The 24,775-nt window shown below is 50.3% G+C and overlaps 1 protein-coding gene across 1 annotated transcript; it reads left to right on the top strand.

The window, feature by feature from the left end:
- Positions 1-9,255: 9,255 nt before the first annotated feature.
- WNT4 (Wnt family member 4) lies at positions 9,256-24,346 on the top strand. Its single transcript, XM_059487381.1, has 5 exons — positions 9,256-9,468; positions 20,507-20,742; positions 22,754-22,885; positions 23,254-23,396; positions 23,601-24,346. The coding sequence occupies exons 1-5, from the start codon at positions 9,392-9,394 to the stop codon at positions 24,066-24,068; spliced, it is 1,056 nt and encodes a 351-aa protein (XP_059343364.1). The 5' UTR covers positions 9,256-9,391; the 3' UTR covers positions 24,069-24,346.
- Positions 24,347-24,775: the final 429 nt, after the last annotated feature.

Below are 24,775 nucleotides of genomic sequence, written 5' to 3' on the forward strand. Positions count from 1 at the left end.
TTACAGTTCACATCCATTCTTCAGGTAATTACATTATGGAAGATGTGTCAAACCCTTTGAGGTGGGCTGTCCTGCATGGGCTTCCCACAGTGTGCTATGGATCTGTCTTTTGCAGGATGATTCATCCTCTAATCACAGCAAAGGACCCATCTGAGGATCACTGAAGGATCCAGCAGGCCAACAATATCCTCTAGGCTATCAAGTGTTTCAGAGACAACGGTGGAGTGTTGCACATCTTAGCATGGCATTCCCATCGGAGAACTCAGTATCCCCAAGGCCTTCCTTCCCCTATGTGTTCTGATATTTCACCCTCTCTAGGAGAAGGAATAGCCACCCATTTGGGGTAGGTACCCACTGGGGTCCAAAGCTAAAGGATACTGAACAAACCTTGGGAGAAGAAAGATGGCCACCTCTCAGCTTCGGTTACTAGGTTGTTTACTGTGCAGAGGGTCAGGACATTGCACATTTCCCTTGATGCTGAGCATCTGCCTCAGAAAACATCTGTGTTAGGGAAATCCTGTGCCCATAACATCCCTCTGAGACACTGCTTACCCAGACATCTGAGGGTGATGGGAAGTTCACATCCTCCATCTCCACTGCTGGACTTCTGTGCCATGCCTTTGTGCTCCTGACATCTCTTCTTCATCAGCTGTGACTCCAGAGCATCTCTGCTAGCATGTTCTGACTTGCCAATACCATCCTGGCAGGGCTCCTGCATTTCAGCACTCAGTGGTCCACCCTGTGGCTTGAACATTTTGCCATCTTGGAAACCCACAATGCTCCTCAGTCCAGGGCACAAATTCCAAATGCTACCCCTTGGATGGGAGAGGACATTTGGTCTAGCAAGCCTAAAGAGTGTCTAGTTCCTCTGAAATGGCCACCCTTCCACTGGCATGTGCCCAGAAGCCCCCAAGGAGTTACTCTGGAGGTGCAGCTCCCCTCATCAAGGAGACACAGTGCTGCTCCACCATCCATCATCTGGTCACTGAGTGCAAGAAACACAGGTACATGGACAACACAATCTCTTCCTTTTAATCTCCTCTCCACTTCCACTTGCCCATGGCTTGTCCCCCAAACATGTGGAGCTTCCTTGCTCTTTCCTCCAGCAGTTTCCTTCTTTGTCACTAACCTGAGACTGTAAACATATGCCTTTCTTATCCCATCTCCTCCCAAAATTTCCTGGATCTGAACCCCTCTGCATTTTGTTTCCCTGGTTTTCATTTTGTTTCTCTGGTATTCATGACCTACCTCTTTATTCTGCTCTGGAGAAATCCCCAAGCTGCAGAAGTCAGCTGGACAAGCTCCCTGTGCTGCAGCAACCGCATTGTCTCTAGAAGCATTCCCATTAGCAGGGGACAGGTGATGGATTCATCATTGCCAGTGTAGGATGATTTCTCATGCGACATTTTCCTGAAGTTCAAGCTGGATTCACAGGTCATAGATCATACATACATACACACATACACTGAGATATAGACAGAGATTTATTGAGATATACATGCATCATCATAAGTCAAACATATGCAACTACCCACAACCCTAATTTGCTTTAACAGTCCCATTCCTGGTGATCTCTGTTAGGAGTTTTTCTGATGCACACCTGCCTTAGGAACTTAAGAACCCCTCTAAATTCAACATGCAAAATGACACACATCTGACTGATTACCTGTCTCCCATGTATCTCTTGCATCTGCACTTTTGAACTTCTGATCTGCAAATTCCTACTTATGCGGAGTCCACAAAAAGTAACTCATCAACCTGGAGTCTGTTATCAGTACAGTTAAGTTGCTTTAGAAGGGTCCGCATTGCCACAGGAAAATTTTTCAGACTCAGCAAACCGAAGCAGGTTGAAAATCACTGACCAGTGGTTTTGGGATTCTAGAGAATGTCTAGGATTATTTGGAGGCTCTGCACTTTTAGAGCTGAAATGTTAATAAGAAACTATTGACATTAGTTGGGATGAACACTGCCATATTGACATGAGAAGGAAGCACAGACTGAGGGGGAGAAAAAGGTCAGTGTTTGATGGGATAATGAATCGTGTTTTTATGACCAATGCAAAATGCAGTGGTTGCGTTGCTATATACAGTCCACCAGGTAAACCGAGCCACTGTGTTTCCTTTATTTCAATTAGCTACGAGTAATTTGCTGAGATATTCAGGGTAATGTGTAACTGAGAGGTTCTGAGGGCTGTTCCCAGCCTACGGCTACAGAACCTGACACCTCTAAGCAATGTGGAACATTTTTAGCCTCTGCTGGAGGCAAAAACTGAAAGTTAGACAGCACAGCCGTAATTCCTCCCCAAATTGCTCGGATGGTTTCTGCCAGGTCCTTGCCCCACAGCCACGCAACCTGGGTGGGAGCTGGGGTAATGAGGCTGCCTGAACACCCTGGGGGAGCAGGCTGGTTGCAAGAAGAGTCTGTGCCATACCTCCTCCCAGCCTTCACAACCAGCTCAGGCAAACAAGCAGATCATGTTGGCGTGGAAAATTTGTCCAGTTGTCTCTGATCACAGAGCGACTTTTGTCAGATGGGAGAGCAGCGGCTGCCTTCCTACATGGGTGTTAGGCAGCTTTTGTGTCTGGTCTTCTGCACACCTCCATAGAGCCATAAAACTCTACCTTTCTTCCCTGCTATGGACATTTCAAGCTTCACTGATTAGGTTTGCATTGTATGTAGCTATTAAAGCCAAACATTTACAGTCCTTCCAGTTTTGCAGGATAATTTCAGAAGCAACAGCCCCAAAGAAATCCTTTTCTGTAGTTGAATAACCTGATTTGTAAAAAGATTTTAGCAAAAAATCTGGGCTATTCTGATTTCTATGTGGCTTCCCTACCTTCCTAAGAATAATTGTGCCAAATCCTCCAAGACACAAGATAAACACAGTGGTTTCACTTTATTATAACAAACAATAGATTTTTCAACGCTGCCTCACCAGGTCTCTCATACGCCTTTGTCTCCAAAAGGTTTTGTTTTCATCATTTTGCCACCATATTTACGTAGAAATGCACTGGACAGGTGAGGGGATTTTACTGTCTCTTACATTTCCTGTTTTGTAGTTTAATTAGTCATTTCTGAAAAGAACTTCACTTAAAATAGGAGATTTCCCACCACAACAGAAAATTAAATAGATGAGCCCCAGAGAGCCAAACACTTCTGCAGGAGCTTCATTCTTGATGTGTTTCAGGAGCAACAAGGACTTGGTTCAGGAATCAGGTTCAATTATCAATTGCATTTTGGCAAAGCAGCAGGCTCAAACTTGGTATGAGTGCAGCAACCTGTCCCTTGGGTATCTCCCAAAGCCCAGCTCTGCTTCCTCCCAGTCAGGAGAGAATTCCCTATCCACACACCTGCATCACCTATCTGACACCAGCATGAAAAGTTGTACAGCCAGAACTTTGCTCCACACACATCCTCACAAAAGGAACAGACCTCCCAAAGATGCTGCTCACATTTCAGCCTCCCGTTTCCTCCACTTGGTGGATGCAAACTGAGCCGACGGAAAAGATGGTTCCACAGAAACACTAGGACCTCTTGAAGATGGGTATGGAGGGAGAATGCTGTCTCCATTTAAAACATTCATCAGTCAGGGCAGGGAAATGCAGCTTGATGTCCTCCAAACATAGCCATGCTCTGCTCTAACGCCAGTGTCTTGAGATTTATCTGATAGCCAAATACAGGAAAAACTCTGTCCTTATTGATATTTCACATGGCTTTCAAATGGCTTGGCCAATGCAACTCTTCATCCTCTTTGCCAAATCAAAGAGGAGGAATTTACACATGGACAAGCAGAAACCTTGGGTGACAAGCAGCAGAAGAATTTGGTCCTGGAGTTCTCCACTGGCCCAGACAAGTTCATTTGTCTCTGTCGGCCCTTGTCCTGGGACAAAGCTTGGAATTTCTTTCCAGGCATAGTTTTTATTGTTTTCAGAGATTTAGAAGATTTTCTCCATCAGTATTTTATTCACTACCAGTAGACCAAATAACCTAAATCAGCACCTGTCTTTTCAATGATTTTCTTCTGCTCTTTCACACCTCTGGTTTGTATCCCCAAAAAGCCATGTCTGCATTACAAAAGCAGGCAAGGGAATCGTGGCACCGAGGGTGAAATGGCATGGAGTTGTTGGGGAACATATAGCAAAGCCTAAAATAAACTGGCCTTACCTCTCCTGTGGCTTAGGACAAGATATCCCTTGCTCTTTGCCTAGCCACTGTCTGCAACGTACAGGTTGGCAGGGCCAAAAGCACACCAGCAAGAGCACCAATGGTGCAAGGAGAGAGATGGAGCAAGACACAGCCCTATGACCTCCTTGGTCACACACAGGAAGAAAGATGTGGGCATTACTTAGGCTGAGCACCTTGGCAATGGCAACGCCACCTGGGGGGGTTGTAGGTCTCATCGCTCTGAGGAAACACCATTGCAGCCTTCCAGTCCTTACAGGGGCTTATAAAAGAAGAGGAAGAATAACCTTTTAACACAGCAGATAGTGACATGACAAGGGGGAACAGTTTTAAACTAAAGGAGAAGAGACTAGTTTATGAATTAGGTAGAAATTCTTTACTAAGAGGGTGGTGAAGCCTGGAACTGATTGTCCAGGGAAGCTGTGGCTGCCCCATCCCTGGAGGTGTTAAAGGCCAGGTTGGATGGGGCTTGGAGCAACCTGGGATAATGGAAGGTGTCTCTACCCATGGCACGGGGTGGAATGAGATGATCTTTAATGTCCTTTCCAACCCAAACCAGTCTGGAATTCCATCATCTGCCACATCTGCTGAATGTGAAGATAAGCTGAAGATAACTCCACCACAAGTCATGAACAGTCCAAGGTGTTCACCCATGCCCTGTCCTCTCCTGACCATCCCTAGCCTGGAAGACCCTTTGCAGTCCTGGTGGCTTCCATCCCTCCTTTCATCCCGCTCAGCTGAGCAGGGCTCTCCCAGCTCCCACGGTGGGGGATGAAGTCTCAGTGCTCTTAAATGCCTGGAGGTATAATGAGCACTGCAAAGGAGTGAATCAGGGTGTTATAAATCCAACCAGCCTAAAATCTCATTTTCTTCCTGGGCAGAATGAGTAGGGCAAATGTAGTCGTGAGCTGTCACTCCAGTGTCAGCTGTCTACATGTGCACTGCCAGGCCGGCACCTGGATCAAGGTTTGTTAGCACTGCTTGGTGTGGATGGCACCCAAGTGAGTGGGGAAATCGGTTGGGATATGTTTTAAATGCCAGAATCTGGAACTGTGATAACAATCTCCTCTGAAAATAGTACAACCCAGGGGACAGTTCATTCACAGACCTGTGAAAAAGGATCTATCTGAGCAGTGGAAAAGTTGGCTCTCTCTGCAATTTTATGGTTTGAAGGCATTCACAATATTTGGGGATGCTCTTAACTTCCCGCATGGACAGCACCCACAAGATCACCATAGCCACTCATTTTTCCCAGAGAAATTTTGATGGTGTGCTCAGAGACAACATCCAAAAGAAAAGTCCCTAAATCCCAAGCCACTGTATTTTTTTCAGTGCCCTATTTGACAATAAAATTGGAGGAGTGAGTCTTACCAGCCTCAGTGCCAGATTTCAGGCGATGCCACTGAAGATTTATTTTAACTGAACACCTGCTTCTGAAGACTCATACAAATATATGCACATTCCCAAGCAGGCTCTGGAATAGGTATGGGGCTAAAGGCATCCTGCTGCAGCTAAAAAAAAGGCTGGTCTTGATGTTCCAGTGGCCACTGTGATGAGTCGAGCTGCCCAGCTGAGCATGGGTTACAGCAACTGCTCGCTCCCTGACTGTAATGGACTGGACACAGCTCTTTTGTCAGAGCAACCTTCATGTTTGCAAGGCTGCTTCTGATTGTGAACTGCAGTCCCATACAGTCCCTACTCTAACCAGTCATCAGTGCCACTCAGAAATGTTTGTGTAGTTTGAAATAAATTTCATCAGAAAAAATACAGGTTTCTGTAAAGGAGTACAACTGTCCTGTATTTTCTGGCATGGGGGCTCCCAGAACAACTTCTCCTTTCTCCAGGACAGGATTATTACATGTGCTGTTGCTAAAGTGTCCAATAGGTATGTTCCATTAAATCCAAAATGGAATTTATTTCTATTCAGAGCCAACTCCCACAGCCTCAGATTCACCCATGACTTAAGGAGAACTTTTTCTTGCAGCTCTTCTCCCCACCACATGGTAGAGACTATTCTCTAAATTTTAGAGTACTCTACTTTCAATCCCATTTGGTAAGCCCATGGGGAATCAGAAACCTGAAAAAAAACCTGTAAAATACCTCTCATAACCTCCGTGACTGATAGCACTGGTCAGATCCAGAAAATGAGGAAGAGTGCTACCTGCCTGCACTTACTCTTCAGTGTAGTTTGTATTTACATCACTTATATCCAGAGCCTGGCTACAATTTTGCATGGATTTTTGCATGCTTTGTTGCTTTCATATTGGTCTCTGAGTTGAAAACCCCTTCCTGTTACCACTGCTTGCCCTTTGCCTTGCCTGTGATATGGTGATGGTAATTTCTCTTTGAACAAATACCCACCTGGGCAAGCCTTGAGGTGCATTTCATTCCTCTTCCCATCACTGAAATATTTACACATCAAAGGGAGTCTCCTTATCTAATGGGAGTTAGATGTTCATTAAGCAACACACAGTCAGTTACAAGGAGTGTTGCCTTGCAGCCTGGGGTAGCCAGCAGGCACTGAGCTCCAACCCACACTGGCAGTGACAAGAGGCCTTCATCACCAGCTGCTGTCCTGAGAGGAGGACACAGAAGGGGCCCTGCTGGCCAAGAGGCCTCTGCAGCAATGCACAGGCCAGGAGACCTGCTGTGTCCCTTAAACATTCCCTTGGAATTGGGTCTCTCTCTCTTCCAAATCAGCTGGGCTTTAGGTTTTTAAAGAACCTTAGCACCCTCTGAATCAGAGGCCAAAAGAATCCAGCTTCCAGAAAGCGGTAGGTAATGACCAAGCAGTGTTTCATGGGCATCTTTGAAAAGATCAAGGAACCCACACCCTTGAAGTGAGTGCCCATTTCCATATTCTGTCCTCCATTCACACTCATCACCTCCTCCGCCCCAGAGACTGTAAAATAAACACCCCTCATGCCCTGGTGCACTGTTACCATCTCCACAGGCAGCTCACACTGCACTTCCCGTTGGAGTGACTTACTCCAGAGGTGTTTGCATCTGCCTCCCCTGTGGCATGGGGGTACCACTCATCAGTCCATGGACACTCTATCCTCAGTGCCTCCTGTGGATGTGACACTCTGTCCCCAATTCACACTGTGACTGCTGCAATGGTCTGGCTTTCCTGTTCTCCTGCTGGTTAAGTCAGGACAGTCCCCTCTGTTCCACCTGCTACAATGGAAACAGGACCTGAAGCTGCTGCAGAACTAGGTGGACATGATCTACAACTCCTCACCCAGGCCAAGAGAAGTCTCAAGAGGTCTTCCAGATCAATGTCAAGCACCCACTGCACCATCCTGCCACCACAGCTACCCCAAAAAGAGCAGCAGGGTGCCCTGAGCCAGCCCTGGCACCAGGAACATTTCTGCCAGGAGCGCTCCGTGGGCTGCAGATGTCCATGCCAGACAGGACCCCAGGATTCATGCCCACCCTTCTGGCTTCTGTCTGATGTTTCTCCTTGGAGGGGAATAACACGAGAGGCCCAAAAGTATGACATTCCCATAGACCCACGTGGCTCTGGCCAGCCAGCCACAGCCCTCTAACCTCTCATTCCCCTTAGCCTCTCAATTAGTTCTTGCCTTCGTGACAAGTTCACTCAACACCCTGAGCAATTAGAAGCCAGAAGGCATCAGCTTCGTCTCAAATGATGAGCCAGATTAATCAGCTCCAGTTGCACTGAATTACCCAGACAGGGCTCACGGCAACAACCTCCAATTCACCAGCAAAGCAGCCAGAATCCCATTTTCATCCAGGATAATCAGCAAGGATGTGAAAGCCAGATGAATGACTAGGTGAGGGTGGGCTGCTGCCTGTCAGGAGCTGGAATATAAGTCAAAGCACTTTGAAATTAAATCCTCACTTTGACAGGGAACTAATGCAGAGATTTTAAAGTAGGTGTAATAAAGTTAGACAGGCATATGCAGCCTAGCGCAAGTTGCCGTGCTTTGAATAAGTGTGCCCCAGCTACAGGAAAACGGAGTTTCAAAAGACAAAGGGAATCTTGAATAGCTCCAAACCAGCTTGGCAAGATTTTAGAGATGGTAGCAAGAGGTTTTAGTAATGGACCTAAGTAACAACATTGTCAAGAGGAGATTTGGTGCACAGTTGTGGCTGCCTGGGATCTTGGATTTCACACCAAGCAGCCAGCTCATGTTGCTCCTGGCTTTAAATTAAGTCATTTATGCAGATATGGATAGACAGGGGCATAGTGGATGGAGCAGAGATAGGGATCCCTACCACATCTCTTGTTCTCAGGGTGGTTAAGACATGCTGTTAGGAGCTCTTGGGATTACTCAAGAGTTGACCTTTCCAGAGGTGAATTTAAACCTTGATATTTGTTCAAGCATCACCCTCCATCTGCACATTCTAGAGCCTGCCACCAGCCACTGGCAGCTCTCCACGGGGCAGCCCTTATTGAGATGCCAAGAGGGTTTGCAAACTTGTCCCTGTTCCATCTCCAAATGCTGTTCTCCTGATAGAACCCCCAGAAAGAACCCACCCAGACCCCTCTCCTTAGTTGCAATTTTCAGATGCACTTTGGTATTTACAGTGAATTTTCAGAAACTGGAATTTCGGAAATCACTCCAAGTCAAAGGGGTGCTTGATGAAGAAGGCAGCCTGGGCCATGCACTCCAGGCAGCGCCAGGACATCTAAGGGCTCTGCTGCTTCACAGCGACCAGGAAATTACCCCAAAAACATCAAATGCGGAAACCCCCGCCCTTCCCCTTTGCGAGGTTCCCTCGTCTCTCCCCGCACACAGAGAACCCACCCAGAGGTGCCGCTTGGCGGGTGCAGCAGCAAGGTGGGGGACGCTGGCGGATTCCCCGCTGCCCTCCACGTCGCCGGAGAAACTCCCAATGCCCTCCCTGCCGGGGGAGCCCCGGGTGCCCTCTCCGGTGCCCTCCCCGCCACCGGCCCGCCCCGGGGATGTCCCCGGCAGTGAGTCCCGCCCAGGGAGCGGCGGAGCCGGGGCGGCCCCCGGGGCTGCCTCCGCCCCCGGCCCGCCTCCGGCCCCGCCGCTCCATCCCGGGACGGGCCGGCCGCGCTGACAGTCGGGCTCGGCGGCCGCGGCGGGAGCATCAGCCGGGCAGCGCCCGGCGCTCCAGCCCGCGCCCACCTGCGGCGGCGGCTGCCCTGGGCGCGGGGCGGCGGGGGCGCTGCCGCCGCCGGCTCCGCGTAGTCCCACCCCGCCTGCCCTCCAGGATGAGCCCTGAGTATTCTCTGCGCTCCTTGCTGCTCATCATCCTCGCCACCTTCTCGGCCAACGCCAGCAACTGGCTGTGAGTAGCCGCGGGGCGAGAGGGGGAACACGGACACGCCGCAACTTGTTGGTAGCCCCGGGGGCGCGGAGCAGGTGCCGCGGGGTTGGGCAGCACCGGGCGCGACCCCGGCAGCGATGCTGCTCGGTCCCCGGCCGGGCATGGGGCGCCCGTCGCCATCGCGTCCGTGCCCTGTCCCCGGTGACCCTTGCCGCCGTGGCGGTGGGCTTGCAGCCCTCATCCGCAGGCAGGTGGGCGGCAGGGGATGCCGGCTCTCCCAGCTCAGCGGCGGAGTGTTATCGCGGTTGATGGGAATGGGGCTGGTTATCTAGCCCCGTCCCATTTTTTGTCCTTAAGTTATGAATCCGGATCACACCGGGATCACGGGTGGAGGTCAGGACGTCGGGTCGGAGCGGGGCCTGGGTGTTGGCGAGATGCCACGCGAGGGCCAGCGGTCCAGGGGAGGATTTGGCAGAGCGGGAGCGGCCAAACGTGCTGGGCCCGGGGATCTGCAGCGAGCAGGGCTGCCCACGCCTCGGCCCCCCATTCCCGGTAAGAGCACGGGTGTCGGGGGGCTGTTGCACGCCGCAGAGGAGCCCGATGACATGGGGAACCCGCTGAACAAACACTGAAATAATGTGTAAGGTAAACAGGGGCGGAAATCGTTCTGGAAAATTCCTACGTGTTTGCCAAGGCGGTGGGACTACTTTCTGAAGAGGATACCCCCCCTTTCCCCCTTCCCGGGTCAGAGGGGATGGAGCATGACAACACTTTCCCACCTAACTTTGAAGGAAGGCATCGGTTCTTCCTAATAAATCTGCTTTGGTGGGAGATGGTGCTTCCCCCGCTTTGCCGTGTTGCCGGCTGACGGGAACTAATTAGTTCCCGTGCTCGCACCCAGCAGACCCGCTCTCCGGCTGAGGAGCGTGGGCCGCCTCCATCTCACCTTCATGGATTTCTCTCGGCAGGGGCAAGTACACCACACAGGTTAAGGAGTTCCCAGGATTGTCAGCATGAAGGATCCTGAGTGTCGTGTATCCCAAACACAGGTGCTCAGATGGGCACACATCCCCTGTGCAAAGAGTCCTCTCTGCATCCGGATACAGCTCCTGCCTTTACATTTTGACTTGCTGGAGGCTGTGGGATGTAGGTGTTTTTTGGAGGATGCTCGCCAATGCCTGGGGAAAGTGCCAGGTCAGCCGCACTCTCCAAGTGTCCTGCCTGTGGGAAAAGGTGCCTGCCTAGGATGCGTTAGTGCTTAGTCCTTCTGTCCTCCTTCTTTGCCAGATGGAGCGATTTGCATGCCGCACGTCTCTAGCAACTGGTGGGTGGATCATAGCAGCTATCAAGGTGGTCTTTTAAGCTGTCATGCTTCTGGTGAAGGTATATTGGGAACTGTGGGAGTGTTTTTCCTGCAGGAAGAAAGTCCTGCTGAGGAAGCTCTGTGAGATGATGGCAGATCTCTGGAGAGGAGCAGCTTCGGCTGCCCTGGGACGGGCACGGCGGAAAGTGGGGATTTCATGAGTGAGGTCGGCGAGCTGCCCCGCACGGATGTGCAGAGGTGGGACTCCCCTCGGTCCCCGGCGCCGCACGCAGCTGGAATAGGATTTGGGAGGCGAGGCGGAGTGGTGATTCGCCGCACTAGGCAGGGAGGGCTGTGTGCAGCCGTCCGTGCTGGCAGAGCAAGGGTGGGCGCGGGGGGCTCATTCCTGCCAACAGGGGAGGAAAAGCAGATACATTTCAGTGCGTTTCAAAGGAAGGGGGTCAACTTTTTTTGATGTTGCAAATGTATCATGATAAAAGGATCGTCCCCCGCTCAGTGCTTTTTATTCTTTGCCTTTAGGATTAAGACAATTCCCATTGTTTATCTTCTCACATCAGAAACAAAGACTGCCGGAGGCAATAAACAGAGTTAGAAGGATCCCAGGAATTATCAGATATTCGAGGAATGAGTGTGCCTCGTATGTCTTCACGTGTGTGGGCTCAGCATGCTCGGCGTTATCCCAGGGCGCTGCCAGCTTGTGCCCAGCACACGGGATGGATCCAGCCTCGCCAGGCACACAGTTCTGCACAGAGGTGTGTGCACGGAATGGCAGCGTGCAGTGAAGTTTGCTTTTTCAGAAACCTGCTGGATTAGAGATTAAGCTCAGTTGTGAGGTTTTTTTTTCTCTCCTCCTAAAGCTCTAAAGCTTCTTTCGACCTGTACAGACTCGCATTTCCCCAGTGCTTTGGAGATACGCTGCTTGCAATGCTTGAGCTAAGGGTTTCTGTAAGCATGACTTTGTGGGGAAAGCACTTGTTTTGGCCATGCAATGAGCTGCCCCATCCAGTATAAAAAGGAGATGATGTAGGGATCTCTCAAAGGGATCACTCTGCTACAGAGGCCATTGAGCTGGAAGGGATTTCCCAAGTCTTTTCATTAAACAAACCAACCTACTTTCTCCCTGGTTAGGAAGCAAACCTCAGGTGGTTTTTATCAGTGTTTTGAGTCTGGGGAGTTGCTGCTTGCCTTGTTGCCTATCCAGAAAGCCTCTGTTCTCCAAATCTGAAGAGATACTCTGTTCCCACTTTTTGTGAAAGCCTCAGGCTTGCTCTTCCTTCTGCCTTTGGAGGCTCTGATTTGCTTCCCGCCTCTTCAGGCAGAGGTTTGTAAATTAAATAAAGGGCTGTAGACAGAGCCTTTTACATCTTGTTGGCTGTGCGCGGGAAGGTCCCTCTGGCTTCTCCTTTATCTCTTAAGGAGTCCAGGGCTGTGCTTTTTACAGGGGAAGCAGATGAGTTACTTTTCAAAACAACTTGCACTTCGTAGACACTTGAACCCACATGTGCAGTGATGTGGTTGAATTTGGAAGCAAGGCCTCTTCTGCTCCAAACTCATCCTGATGCTGAGGGTGTTTCATAGAGACTTCTAGCCAAACAAGCATCATTCCACAGCTGGCACGGGAGTGCCAGGCTTTGGTTTTAGTCCAGTGGTTTAGTTAGTTAGTTATTAATCTATTTACCTATTTTGGAGAGAAGGAAGTCCATGTGAAAAAGTGAACTAGAAAGTGTGCAAAGTGGGTTATGGATGTAAGCATCCACTAAATGCATGAGGCACTGGGGCCCACAGCCTTGCTCTCTAGCTGTTCAGAGGGTCTGAACGATGAGAGAACAGAAACAGAAAACATCAGATACAACAGGGTAGGGTCCTTTAGGGGTGAGACCCCTGGTTATCAAACTATCTGGGAATCATTACAGCCTCTCTCCATTTTCTTGTAGCTAAAACTGGCTCTGGAAGAGTCTCTCCATATGGACATGCTTGGTCTGAGATATGGTCATGCCATTTTAGAGCAGGGTGTACCACCAGCAGCTCTGTCTACCCATTCTTTACAGGGATTTAAAATCTCCATCTGGGCTTGGAACTTGGCTTAAAGGGCCGGGAGCACAGATGGGCTTTTAAAACCTTAAAAAAAAATATATGAGTGCTCTGGGAAACCTTGAAGACATTGTGAAGGTCCAAACAAGCCTGGCTAAGCAGCTGCTTTCTAACCACTTTCAAGGGCTGGTGAGGAAGAGATAAAAGGAGTTTGGATTTCCCTGGCCTCCTTTCATCAGAACATCACAAAGTGCTTTCAGACAGGCGGCCCAATTCTCTGTGCCCATCTCTGCCAGCTTAGGAGTAGGGATGTCGCAAGAGCAGCCGGAATGCTTGTTTTGTTTGGGTCATTATGCAATGCAGAAGATTTGAGAGGAAGCATGCCTGGGTCCTGCATTGCATCCTTCTGGTTTTAAACCAGGCTTTATTTTTTTCAGGTGAGTCTCCACAGCTTTGATAGTGGGGACAGATCACTTCACCGGGAGCCTGACATAGTTTAATTTTGTACAACATTCTTTGCAATGTCATTGCAATGCTCCGTCTTTCACGTGGTGAGGAACCGGTTCAGTATTTTCCCTTCAGATGCCATGCTGCCATGGCACAGATTTGGCAGGTGCTCTAACACAAAGCTGTTCCTGCCAGTCTCCACTCCCTTCTCCATGCTCCATGGTTTCTGCTGTGAGGACAGTGTCAGGAAGTTTCCCTGGTCACATCTGAGCTGGTCCCAGCAGCCAGGGTGGTGGGTTGCACCATTTGGGTTTGATGAGGAATTTCCTTACTTTGAGGGGTGCTGTGGGTTGGACAAATGGCTCTTCACTTCTGAGATGCTCAGGGCTCCTTTGCATTGCTCTGGGAATCCTGTCAGATCCACAAGGTTGGAGCATGAACCAATGGAACCTGTTTCCAAGGCTGTGAGGTAGGAAATTGAAACTGCTGGATATATATTCTAATTTTTATTTATTTGTAAGTCTCGCCACTTCTGACAATACCAGCTAATTTTATCTCAGTGATGAAAATGGACTAGTTGTAGGTTGCACCCTGCAGGTTGCACCCAGTAGTCCTGGCACTGGACTTCCAAACAAGTTTGGCATGTCTCTGAGCAATGGTCCTGTCTGGCAGACACCCTTCAGGGCTGTGTTTGCCAGAAGGGCCCCGTGCTCTCTAGCTCCTCGGTGGTGATGGGCATTTCTGTCTTTTCCTAAGAAAGCTTCAAGTAAAATTATACCCCTGTCTTTCACAGCAGAACCTAACTCTAGGGAGGATGGACAGGAAGGAGGTAAAACCACTCTGCATGCCAGGCTGTGAAAAACTGGATAAGCTCCAAAAATGAGCAACAGCAAGAGGCAGGTTTCTTTTTTGCAATGGCTTGATGTGACTCCATGAATCAAAACTGGACTTTTGCACTGAAGCAAAAAAGTGTTTATGTTACTTTGCTGAGAGCTACTGTCTGCTTGATTAATTCATCCTGGTAGACGTAGAGAAATGCATTACAGCCACTCTCTTAAAATTATGAAATTGCTGAACAATCCTGGAGGTTAACAGTTTCTAGAAGATTCTTCTGTAATTCCTTACAAGTGCAATGACACTGGCTCTTACAATAATTGGTGATTTTTTTCTTAAAGCTTGAAAACTTGCAGTCATCCAAGGCTGCCTGAATGGTAGACTCTGCTCTGCATATTCAGTGCAGGTCACCTCTGCTTTCCCTGCCCAGGGGTGTCTGTCCCCGACACCTGTGGGTGAGACCTGGCAGCATCCTCCAGGCTCTCCTGGAGCTGCTGCCATGGGCTGTTGCACTTCACAGCCAGGAAGCTGCCTTGCAGGATCTGGCTGGCTCAGCAGAACTGGAGCCAGTATTGTGCTTTCATGAAATTACTTGGGGAAAAGTAATTGAGTCTCTTGGCCAATGGAGAGCAGCCTGGGGTCTGTTGAAAGTTGGGTGAGATCAAACTAATACTGTCGAAGGCTTTTTGTGTCACGTATTTGCAAATTCTGATCAAAACCTTAAGCTCATCAGATTTCCTGCAGAGGTCTAGCCTGAAGCACTGCAGAAGTTGGCCTGCACTTGCCTCCCCTTGCAACAAGGCCTAGGTGTTGTACCTGAATCCAGGAGTAGCTTCTATTGTCTTATAAAGGAAGTAAAGGAAATTTCTTACACATTGAAAGCAGATTTCCAAAAGAGATGTTCAGGCTCTTCCTAGCTTCCATCCTGCTCTCCCCCATTAAAAAGTGGAGATTTTGCCCCCGTGTGCTCAGAAAGCCAAGAAGCAGCACTGGCTCGGGACCAGCAGCTGGCCATCTCACTGTCCCCAGTCCCCAAAGACCTGTGAGGGGGGAGGTGAGCCACCACCAGGGGCTGGGACATGGGTGTTTGCTGGGTGCACACGGTGGCAGATGCAGGGCCCAAGGACTGGGGGACAGGAAGTGCAGACTCACCCTTGAGCTGAGCGATGGAGGTACAGGCATAGCACTGCCTCCTCCTGGGTCACTCTCTCCAGCTGTTAATTGCAGGTGAAGAGTAGGTGTGAAAAGCAGGTTTCAGCCAAGAGATGGTGCCCTAACTGTGACAGGAAGGACTGAGGCACACCGCTGTATTTTTTCCAAGGAAGAGACCAGACAGGCTCTCAGGTGATGACTTGTAAATCGTAGTTTACACTTAGAAAAGCAGGATGTGTAATCCCAGGAGGGGAATGCCTGGTCCCTAGGAGGGCCAAGTCTCCTACAGAGCCAGCAGCTGGACAAGGGCAACCTTGCAGGTCTCCTGCAAATCCTGACAGGAACATTCCCAAGCTGGCAGTGTTGAGGAACCATGGATGTGGTGGGCCCTACTAGCCTGGAGCTGTTGGAACACAGAGACTGGCACTAAGCCCAATGTGGGACACCATGAGAAATCATGGGAGCTGTATGGCCTGCATAGAGCATCATCTGGCCTGCCAGACTGAGACATCTTTCCATGGCTCCACTCACCCTGCTTGCTAGGAGAAAGCAACAAGGCAAAGATAAAACACCTCTCTGTATCTGCAGGATGGCTCCTTGTAAGGAGCCATAGCACTGGTCAGTAACTCTCCCTGCATGGATATATCTATGGAGACAGACAGATGCATGCAGGGATGCATGGGGTTTTTCCATGGATTTTTCACATTATAAACAATCCTAGTCCTACCCCAGAAGAAGCTTGCCTGCATGAGCTGTCTCAATCCTTAGGACAATCCCAAGTGCTGACTGTCCTTGCACCCTCAGGAGGCACAGATATGTTCTTGCTGACCCCTCCACAAGCACAGGGGTGTTTGCTGCCTCTCAGACAGGAGCAGAGCTGAATCATCTTCACAGTTTAGGGTTTGGACAAGCTTTTTGTGGCCTTGGCCACTCAGCCTTGTGGGAAGGTTGGGTATTCGCTGGGCAGGGTGAAGCTTCTGAGCCTGATTTCAGAGCATGTATTGAGTGGTTTATCAGGGATGCTACTGGCCTGGGTCTGAAAATTATCATCTTCAGGAAAATATTCCCAAAATGAGACAATACAAAGAGTTCACACTTGAAACTCATTTGTTTGGAAAATGGAAACACTAGAGATCTCTGCTTTCTCCAAGGTACCCTCTCTGACGCACTTCAACTGAGCATTTGTCAATGACTGAAATTCCCACACCTGTCCATGGCAGGGAATCTTCTCCCCTCTCCTCCTCGCTCTATCTGCCAGATGCTATGGCTCTTTCAGTGTCTCCTTGTCATTTCACTAATTATTCTTCCTCATGAAACTATTATCATAATTTTTATTTAAGCAGGGCTTTCTGACATCCCCCACCTTTCCAAAGCTCGCTGGATTTGAGATTTACTTATTTGCCATCTTGCAGAGTGCATCAGCTGCAGCTGCTTAAATTATGGGCTTCCATCCTGGTCTCAATACTTCAGATGGGAAAAAAGAAATGGCTTTCAGTCAGTTTTCTCCTAAATCAATGACTCTTAAGAGGGAATCTGTTGTGCAAGTGACTTGCCTGGATTTAAAGGCGGGAGAAAAGAAATATACAAGACCACGATGAAGCAAGAGGACAGAACTTCAAAAAATGGTGCGGGCAACAGCTCTCCTCTTTGCCCAGAAACATTCTTTGCCCAGTCTTGGTAAAGGAAGAAAATACACCATTGTTTTAGTTTGTTTTCCACAAACAGGGCTGTTTTGAGGCTGTATGTGAGACTTAAATTATAATCCAGAGCTCTGCATAGCAATCGAGATGTGATGTCATGATGGAGGATCTGCATTGAGACTTTGTAGAGGGCAGGAGCTGTTTGTTGCCTTCCTCCTGCTGTGCCTGTCCATCTCTCTGTGCAGGTAGACAAAGGCTTTGGCTGCAGATTCTTCCGCTTCAGCCCAGGGAAACAAAGTTTGGAGCAAAGTTCTTGTTAACGACCAGACAAAGCGCTACAGCCAGGTTTCCATGGGGACCGTGGGATGCTGCAGATGTGTTTGGTTCCTGACAGCCTTGGTGCTCCACAGCCCTGAGAAACATGAGATGGAAGCACCTCTGAGTGCTGACAAGGGCAGAGCATGTTTCCCAGTTCTTACCTAACTCTTCATCTGCCCCAGAGAGGGGAAGGGGATAGGGTAATTCCTACCTGGTGCTCCTGAATGTGGTGTGATGAGATGCCATGTGAGAGCCTCAAAGCTGAGGTCCTTCAGCAAAGGTCCTTCCTTAAATCCTTGCCTCAGCTGCTGGATCCTGAATCGGGGATCAGGATGTGAGCCTCCTCCCCATCAAAAACCTTGTCTTTTGGAAAGCAGTGATAGTTCTCCTGGATGAGTAACAAACTAGTAGCATTATAGGGCCACGGCATTTTAGGCACAGTTGTCTCCATCTCCACAGAGGGGCTGGCAAACATAGGCCAAGGAGGGGTGATAGGACACAGGACCTGTCAAGGAGGAGAGAGGCCAGAGCACTGTTCTGGATAGTTTCATCTTATTTGTCTGCATTGCAAAACAAATTACCAGACCTGTTCTTGAGAGCTGTACCTATCTTTGAAGCATCCTTGGCCTTTGTTTTATAATCCTAAATAGCATTAAATGTGAGTTGGGGAGGCACCTTATCAGGTGCATCTCCTTGGAAAAGCTTGAAAGGCTTTTGTCACACTTTACTTTATGCATGCTTTGAATTTATTACTGCACATTGCCCAGAGAATCTCAAGCTGGGAAATGTATTAGAAAAGGAGATTATGCCCCATCCTGAGCAGAGCTGATAATAATGCAGATGCTACATCTGTGTCACAAAACTCTTCCACCAATGTGTCTGCACTCAAAGCAGGCACTGACTCATCTGTAGGACCAGTCTCACTGGCTTTGAAGGAGCTGCTTGCCTGACATGATAAATGCCAGGCAGAGGGGGAAGCCAAATCAGCACAAGGAGTTGGTACTGGAGATAGATTCTGATTTTCTTGGCTTCCAGGCTCAAAGCTGATCAATAACCCACACTGTCTGGAGCTGAATCTTACCACTCTGCTGTGTGTCATCTTCCCCACGCCCAAACTGGGGTGATGGCTGGACCTGGGAGGGGACAGCTGTTACAGGCACCCTGTGTGTGCTCAGCATCCAACATCCTCAAAGCTCCCAGAGGTGGTTTGGTGCCTTCACACCAGGTCAGCCAAGTGCAGCAAGATGGGAGAACAGCAGTTGTTGCACTCCATGTCTGGGACTGCACCACAGGGTTGGGGACACCCATTGCATGGTGTGGGGGCCAGCAGAAAGGTGACAGTCCTGAGTTTCGCCACAGTGGGTTTTTCAAGCCACCTGTTTACATCAGGTCCTGTCTTCTGCAAGCAGGGCTGTCCCCTTGGAGGAGCAGGAAGCTTTGGGCAAAGATGATTTGCTGGTATAAAGGCTCTAACAGCACTTGAATCTGAAACCCCAGCAGCCTGCCTCTTCCCACTGTCAGAGAAGCATTGCCTCCATGATCATACACAGGGAAAACTGAATACTTTTGACATCTCGCCATGCAGACTCCCCACGGACACCATGAGCCAAGACAGCTTTCTCCCTGGCTCCCACGCCCCCCCCCAGTTGTGAGCATAAAACCAAGCTGGTGAATAATTCTGCTGATGCACAGCGGAGAAAATCTTGTTTTCGCCTCCTGGGGCAGACTGGCAGGGTTAATGGGAGGAAGAGGCTGTGACAACTTGATTTTGTGGCTTAAGTCAGCAGATCTGGCTCCTGGGACACATGGGAACAGGCAGGGAGCAGGAGCCACTTTTGCACAGTCACTTCTCGGAGACAAGCAGGGCTTCAAAAGAAAAATCCTTTGCAGGATGTTGCAACTTGGGAGGAGGAGTTAAAAAAACACACAAACAAACCCACAAGTTGTGTAGGGCTGGGAAATGCAGAGTCAAGGAATGAAGTTTCTATAAATCTCAGTAGTTGCAGCTCTTGGTGCAGAGAAGTAGCAGTGTGAGACAATGCTGGCAATTCCCAAGGACACTAAAGCTCAGTGTGGATAGTGGATGGATGCAAGTGTGAGTTACACCTGTCCCACGCAGGGGACCCTCCATGTCCACAACAGGTCAGGGCTCCACCATGGCAGCGTCACCTGAAGTGGCTGCCAGCAGCCACAGCAAGGAGGGAGTCGCATATACACACCTGCCAACACAGTCACCAGTAGTTGTAGAGGATATTGAATTCTCACACAGCCTCATTGGAAAATCTGACTGGGACTATCTTAAGCTCCTTCTGTGTTCCAGAGGTTGGGGCAGGAGGATGGAACTGGGAAATGGGCAAGCATGGACACCATGCCCACAACACAACAAGGGGTGGGAGGTTGAGTTACTAGGATGTGCAGCAGGGACCATCATACCCACACACTGGACAAGGAAATGCTGAGAGGTATTGAGGTGCTTGCTCCTCAAGGAGTTTGCTCCCTCATTCCCCTAATACTGACACCCAAGAGCAGCTCTGTGACTTACTGCTGAGGATGGCACTATGGAAAGCAGAACACATGGTCCCCTCCACACAGGGCCAGTCTTTTCCAGATCAGCAAAGACCTCATGGCCCTATTCACAAGCTGGGCTGGTGGAGGAAGTGCCCAGCCTGTGCAATTTTGCCCTGGTAGGCTCCTGATTCTGCTTCCTTGCTTCAAATCCTGCTTGAATCCCAAGTGACAGGAAACCTGGCAGCTCCCAGAGGCCATCCCTGCCTGTTGGGGTCTGGGGCAGCTAAAAGCAGCCTCCAGGAGGGAAGTGGTTTGGGGGGCAATGTTTGCCAGTTATGAGCACACAGACACGCTGTGGGAGCACTGTGGCAGATGGAGCTGGCAGCCAAGTGCCTGTCCTGCTTGTTTTGGCTGACTTTGGAGACCTCTGGCTTTTCCTAGTAGCACTTGGATATGCCAATACTCAGGAGACCTGACCAGGCACATTCAGACAGCGCTGAAAATATCTTCCTTGCAGGCAACAGAGGCAAAGGGGAGCCAACAGCTGAACTCCCCAGGAGACAGGAACTAGGCTGCAGAGGGACGGTCGTTTTGCTTGGGCTTGTTCTCTCTCAGCCAGAAATGCATCCTGCAGAGTCACTGCTGTGATACATTTAAAGGTGACCCAGAGGGGCAGCAGGTCTCAGCTATGGAGGGGGTACTAGGTTCAGTCTCCTTGCTTTCTGGAAGGCTGAACATGGGTCCCAGATGAATATGGGCTCCCCCAGCCCTTGCCTCCTAACCTGTTGTGCTGGTGTCCCGGCAGGTACCTGGCAAAGCTGTCTTCAGTAGGGAGCATCTCCGAGGAGGAGACCTGCGAGAAGCTGAAGGGCTTGATCCAGCGCCAGGTGCAGATGTGCAAGAGGAACCTGGAGGTGATGGACTCGGTGCGACGCGGAGCCCAGCTGGCCATTGAGGAGTGCCAGTACCAATTCCGCAACCGCCGCTGGAACTGCTCCACACTGGATACCCTGCCTGTCTTCGGCAAGGTGGTGACACAAGGTGAGCTGGAAGGACGTGTCCGGGGTGATGCTGCTGGGGGAATGGCTATGAAAGCAGCCTGGTGGGCTGCAGGTGGGATTTTGCCTGCTTGCCCCTGAACCAGTGGCTATATAGCGTCAAGAATGGCCCATCCAGCGTTGGATCTTGGGGTGGATGGGTCCCTGTGCACTTCAGTGGGGCTCTGTTCAGTATGCTGGGTACAGCATATTCAGGCTCCTGCTGCTTCTCAGCTCTCCTGAACTTTTTCCACGCCAATTGACAAGGACATGCCAAGTTTGAACAAAGGTCCTAAAGTCACCCTGGTCTCATCTCTTCCCCACCAAACCTAGGAGCTCCACTCCATAAAGCCATGGGTGCATTTACTCAGTCTCTTTCTGAGCAGTGCTGAAGCAGTGACTGCTGCCAGACTGGCACATGGCCACTCTTGAGCAGAGTATCAATGGGGACACCGTCAGGAGGATGGGTTGGTGCTGCCTGGCATGGGAAGAACATGTGGCAGCATCATCCCCCACCACCAGCCTTCAGGGCTGGATATGGCCAGGGCAGCCCCCAGCTGCACCCTGACTTCCCAGAAGCACAGGACTGTAATGCTGTGCAGTGAGGATACAGAGGGGAAAACCCCTCTGCAACCCCTTAAGATTACTGAAGCACTGCTTGCCTCCCCTCAGGTGCTATCTCTGCCTCCCCTCAAGCACTATGTCACCTCCCATCCCAGGACTCCTAAACCAAAGCATCCCCCTGGCTCCTTTTTTGACTTTCCTCCCCTCCATGCAGGCGTGAAGATCTCTTCTCGTGAAGGTTCAGGGACTGGAAATACCAGAAATACCAGAAACTAAAAGTCGTCTCTTTTTAGGCAGCCACAGCACAAACCGACCAACATGATCCTACTATTAACCTCGATTAACTTGGAGGCAGTTCAGTCCCACACTGGCTGGGTCCTCCCCAGCCACTGCCAACTGGGCCACCAAAGTCTGGGATGCGACCACCAAAGTAGCTGCCCTCTCTCTGACTGGCAAGCTGAGCGATGCCTGCTCACAAGCCATTGCCCCTCTGTACCAAACATGGGACCACCCCAAATGCCAGCCCTCCTTGCTCAGAAATGGAGGGTTTGTGCCCTCAACCAGCCTCAGAGGATAGTGGGCATTGTGTGTTGCTAAAGCTGATCCCTGCCCCTGCTACTCTGTGTGTTCATGCCCAGGAATGTGCCCAACTTCCCAAACAAGTTTTTCTCAACCATGTGGCGCCACATAGGTAGACACAAAAACTCGGACTGCACTGCACCCTGGACACTAGTGGGGTTCTGTGAGGCGCTTTGGGAGCAGAACAGGGTTTTGCATGGTAGTTTGGGAGGCATTGCAAGCTACACAACTCTGTGAAAGAGGATGGCAAGGATCTGCAGCTGCAGGGAATGTTCCTGGATGTGGAAAGCAGACAGGGCAGCTCTGCCATGAAATCTTTCCTGCATCCATCTATTCTGGATGCAGGAAAGATTTCATGGCAGAGCTGCCCTGCAAGCACAAGGCAAGACAGTCTTCCCATGTAAGCTAGAGCTCTGCCCACATTAGCAGTGCAGCCTCTGTCTCTCCTAGTGCTAGGTTTTATCATTCATCCGTCATTCATGTTTTTAATGTTGTGGGGCAGTTCCCAGCTTCTTCACTATTGCAGAATGGGCTCTCACTTCTGCAAAACATCTCCCAGCACCCAGGGGTCTCTGATGAGTCAGGTCCAGGCTTGGCACTAAGCAGACAGCATCCCCGGGGGTGGGGACAATGAGGGTCCTGCATGTGCTGCTTCTATCTTAGGAGGAAGTGTTTTGCCAAGACCTGTCTTTCAGACCAGATTTTCAGGGGAGTTTATGTGCCACACCATAGTTAAGAGGGAAGAGGAGAAGAGATACATGTGGCAGTGTACCAAGAGCCTTTGGCCACCGGGCTGCATTGCCTCCAGAATTCCCGCTCATGTTGCCTCAGACTTTCTGCCACCTTTCCCACCATGGTTTGTGCCATTGCAGGGACACGAGAGGCAGCGTTCGTCTACGCCATCTCTTCAGCTGGGGTGGCCTTCGCCGTGACCCGCGCCTGCAGCAGTGGCGAGCTGGACAAGTGTGGCTGTGACCGCACAGTGCAGGGGGGCAGTCCACAGGGTGAGTGTTTGAACAGGGAGCAGCTGCAGCTGTATGGAGACGCAAAGTAGCCAAAATACCTGCAATTCAAACCCACTCTCTGAAGCCATCCAGAAAAGAGGGAAAAGTTTAAAAAAACCAAAATGCTGGTTAGTTCACGTGACTGCCTCAGAAAGACACCTGAATGCATCACCCACTGGACTGAAAACATCTTGTCCATGTGTTCCCTAGGGCCACACTCCCCAGCTTCCCCTGTTCCCGTGTGGTGCAGACTAGTAGGCAGCAAGACAGAGAGAGGGCAGGCCAGCTGGATTTTAGGAAGAGTAGGGCTGGAGAGTTCAAGCACTACGGGGTGGCAGTACCTGTCTCATCTGTGCTCTCTGCCTCAGGCTTCCAGTGGTCAGGCTGCTCCGATAACATCGCCTACGGTGTGGCCTTCTCGCAGTCCTTCGTTGACATCCGTGAGAGGAGCAAAGGGGCCTCTTCCAACAGAGCATTAATGAACCTCCACAACAACGAGGCAGGGAGGAAGGTAATGGCAAGGAGAGAACCTAGGCAGCTGGCACCGCTCTGCAGCATCCCAGCCATGGCTTGAGCCATTTGGGCTTCTTTTAATCCCATACCCACCCAGCAGTGTTTTCTGCACAGCCCTCCCAGGCCCTGTCCATTGCACCCTCCCTGCTATGTCCATCCCACACTGATCATCCCATCTTGTTCCTTGGGTCTGTTCCTGCAGGCGATCCTGAACAACATGCGGGTGGAATGTAAGTGCCATGGTGTGTCAGGCTCATGCGAGTTCAAGACGTGCTGGAAAGCCATGCCCCCCTTCCGCAAAGTGGGCAACGTCCTCAAGGAGAAATTCGACGGTGCCACAGAGGTCGAACAGAGCGAGATTGGATCCACCAAAGTGCTGGTGCCCAAAAACTCCCAGTTCAAGCCACATACAGACGAGGACCTCGTCTACCTAGACTCCAGTCCTGACTTCTGTGACCACGACCTCAAGAATGGGGTCCTGGGCACCAGTGGACGGCAGTGCAACAAGACCTCCAAGGCCATCGATGGCTGCGAGCTGATGTGTTGTGGCCGTGGCTTTCACACGGACGAAGTGGAGGTTGTGGAAAGGTGCAGCTGCAAATTCCACTGGTGCTGCTCCGTCAAGTGCAAACCCTGCCATCGGGTGGTGGAGATCCACACATGCCGGTGATGCACGGGGGAGGGAACCCACCTGTATCCTCTTTAACTGACCCTGCTTCTCCCTTGCCCCACAGCCAGGACTGAGGAAGTGACCCAGATGCTGCAGGGAGAGCACAGCTCTTTACAGAGACAGAACCACAGAGAAAAACAGATTTTAAAGAAAAAAATATTTAAAGTTTTAAAAAACTGATAATTGTTGGCTTTTTTTATTTTGTTTTATCTGCTTTGCTGTATGTATTGCTGAAGCCAGAGCCCCTTGGTGTCCTGTGCTGGCAGATATGTTTGCTCTCTGGCTGTCTGGGGACCTGTGTGATGCCAGCTCCTGTCGGGTGGGCTCCTGCTGCTTTTGGAGTGCTGCAGACAAGAAGTGTTTAAGGCAAGGGTAGCACAGCATTTGAAATCTTCTATTGTAGTTATTTTTGTTTGTTTAAAGGCATGTGCTGCGCATCCTGGAGTGCCACTGGCCTGGCTAAGCCTCAGGAAGGGAAGGAGCACAGCCAGCCTGTGCAGCCAGGTGCACGGCAAGGGACAGGCAGGTGGTGACAGGCTGGCACCGTCCTCCAAGAGTTAAGTCCACGTGGAGCTCAGCTGGGGTGATCAGTTCATGAGGGCAATGTGAGACACTCCTGCACCCCCTTGTTGTGGGATGCTCGAAGGCCTGGGAATGGATGGATTTTGGAGCAGCTCCAGGGACTGCTCTGATTTACAGAAGCTCCT

Source organism: Ammospiza nelsoni, chromosome 22 (assembly GCF_027579445.1).
Source record: "Ammospiza nelsoni isolate bAmmNel1 chromosome 22, bAmmNel1.pri, whole genome shotgun sequence".
Taxonomy (NCBI): Eukaryota; Metazoa; Chordata; class Aves; order Passeriformes; family Passerellidae; genus Ammospiza; species Ammospiza nelsoni.

Coding starts and splice junctions, on each gene's coding strand:
- WNT4 (XM_059487381.1), top strand. CDS start 9,392: ATGAGCCCTGAGTATTCTCTGCGCTCCTTGCTGCTCATCATCCTCGCC. Junction 9,469..20,506: donor GCCAACGCCAGCAACTGGCT/GTGAGTAGCCGC, acceptor GTGTCCCGGCAG/GTACCTGGCAAAGCTGTCTT. Junction 22,886..23,253: donor GCAGGGGGGCAGTCCACAGG/GTGAGTGTTTGA, acceptor TCTCTGCCTCAG/GCTTCCAGTGGTCAGGCTGC.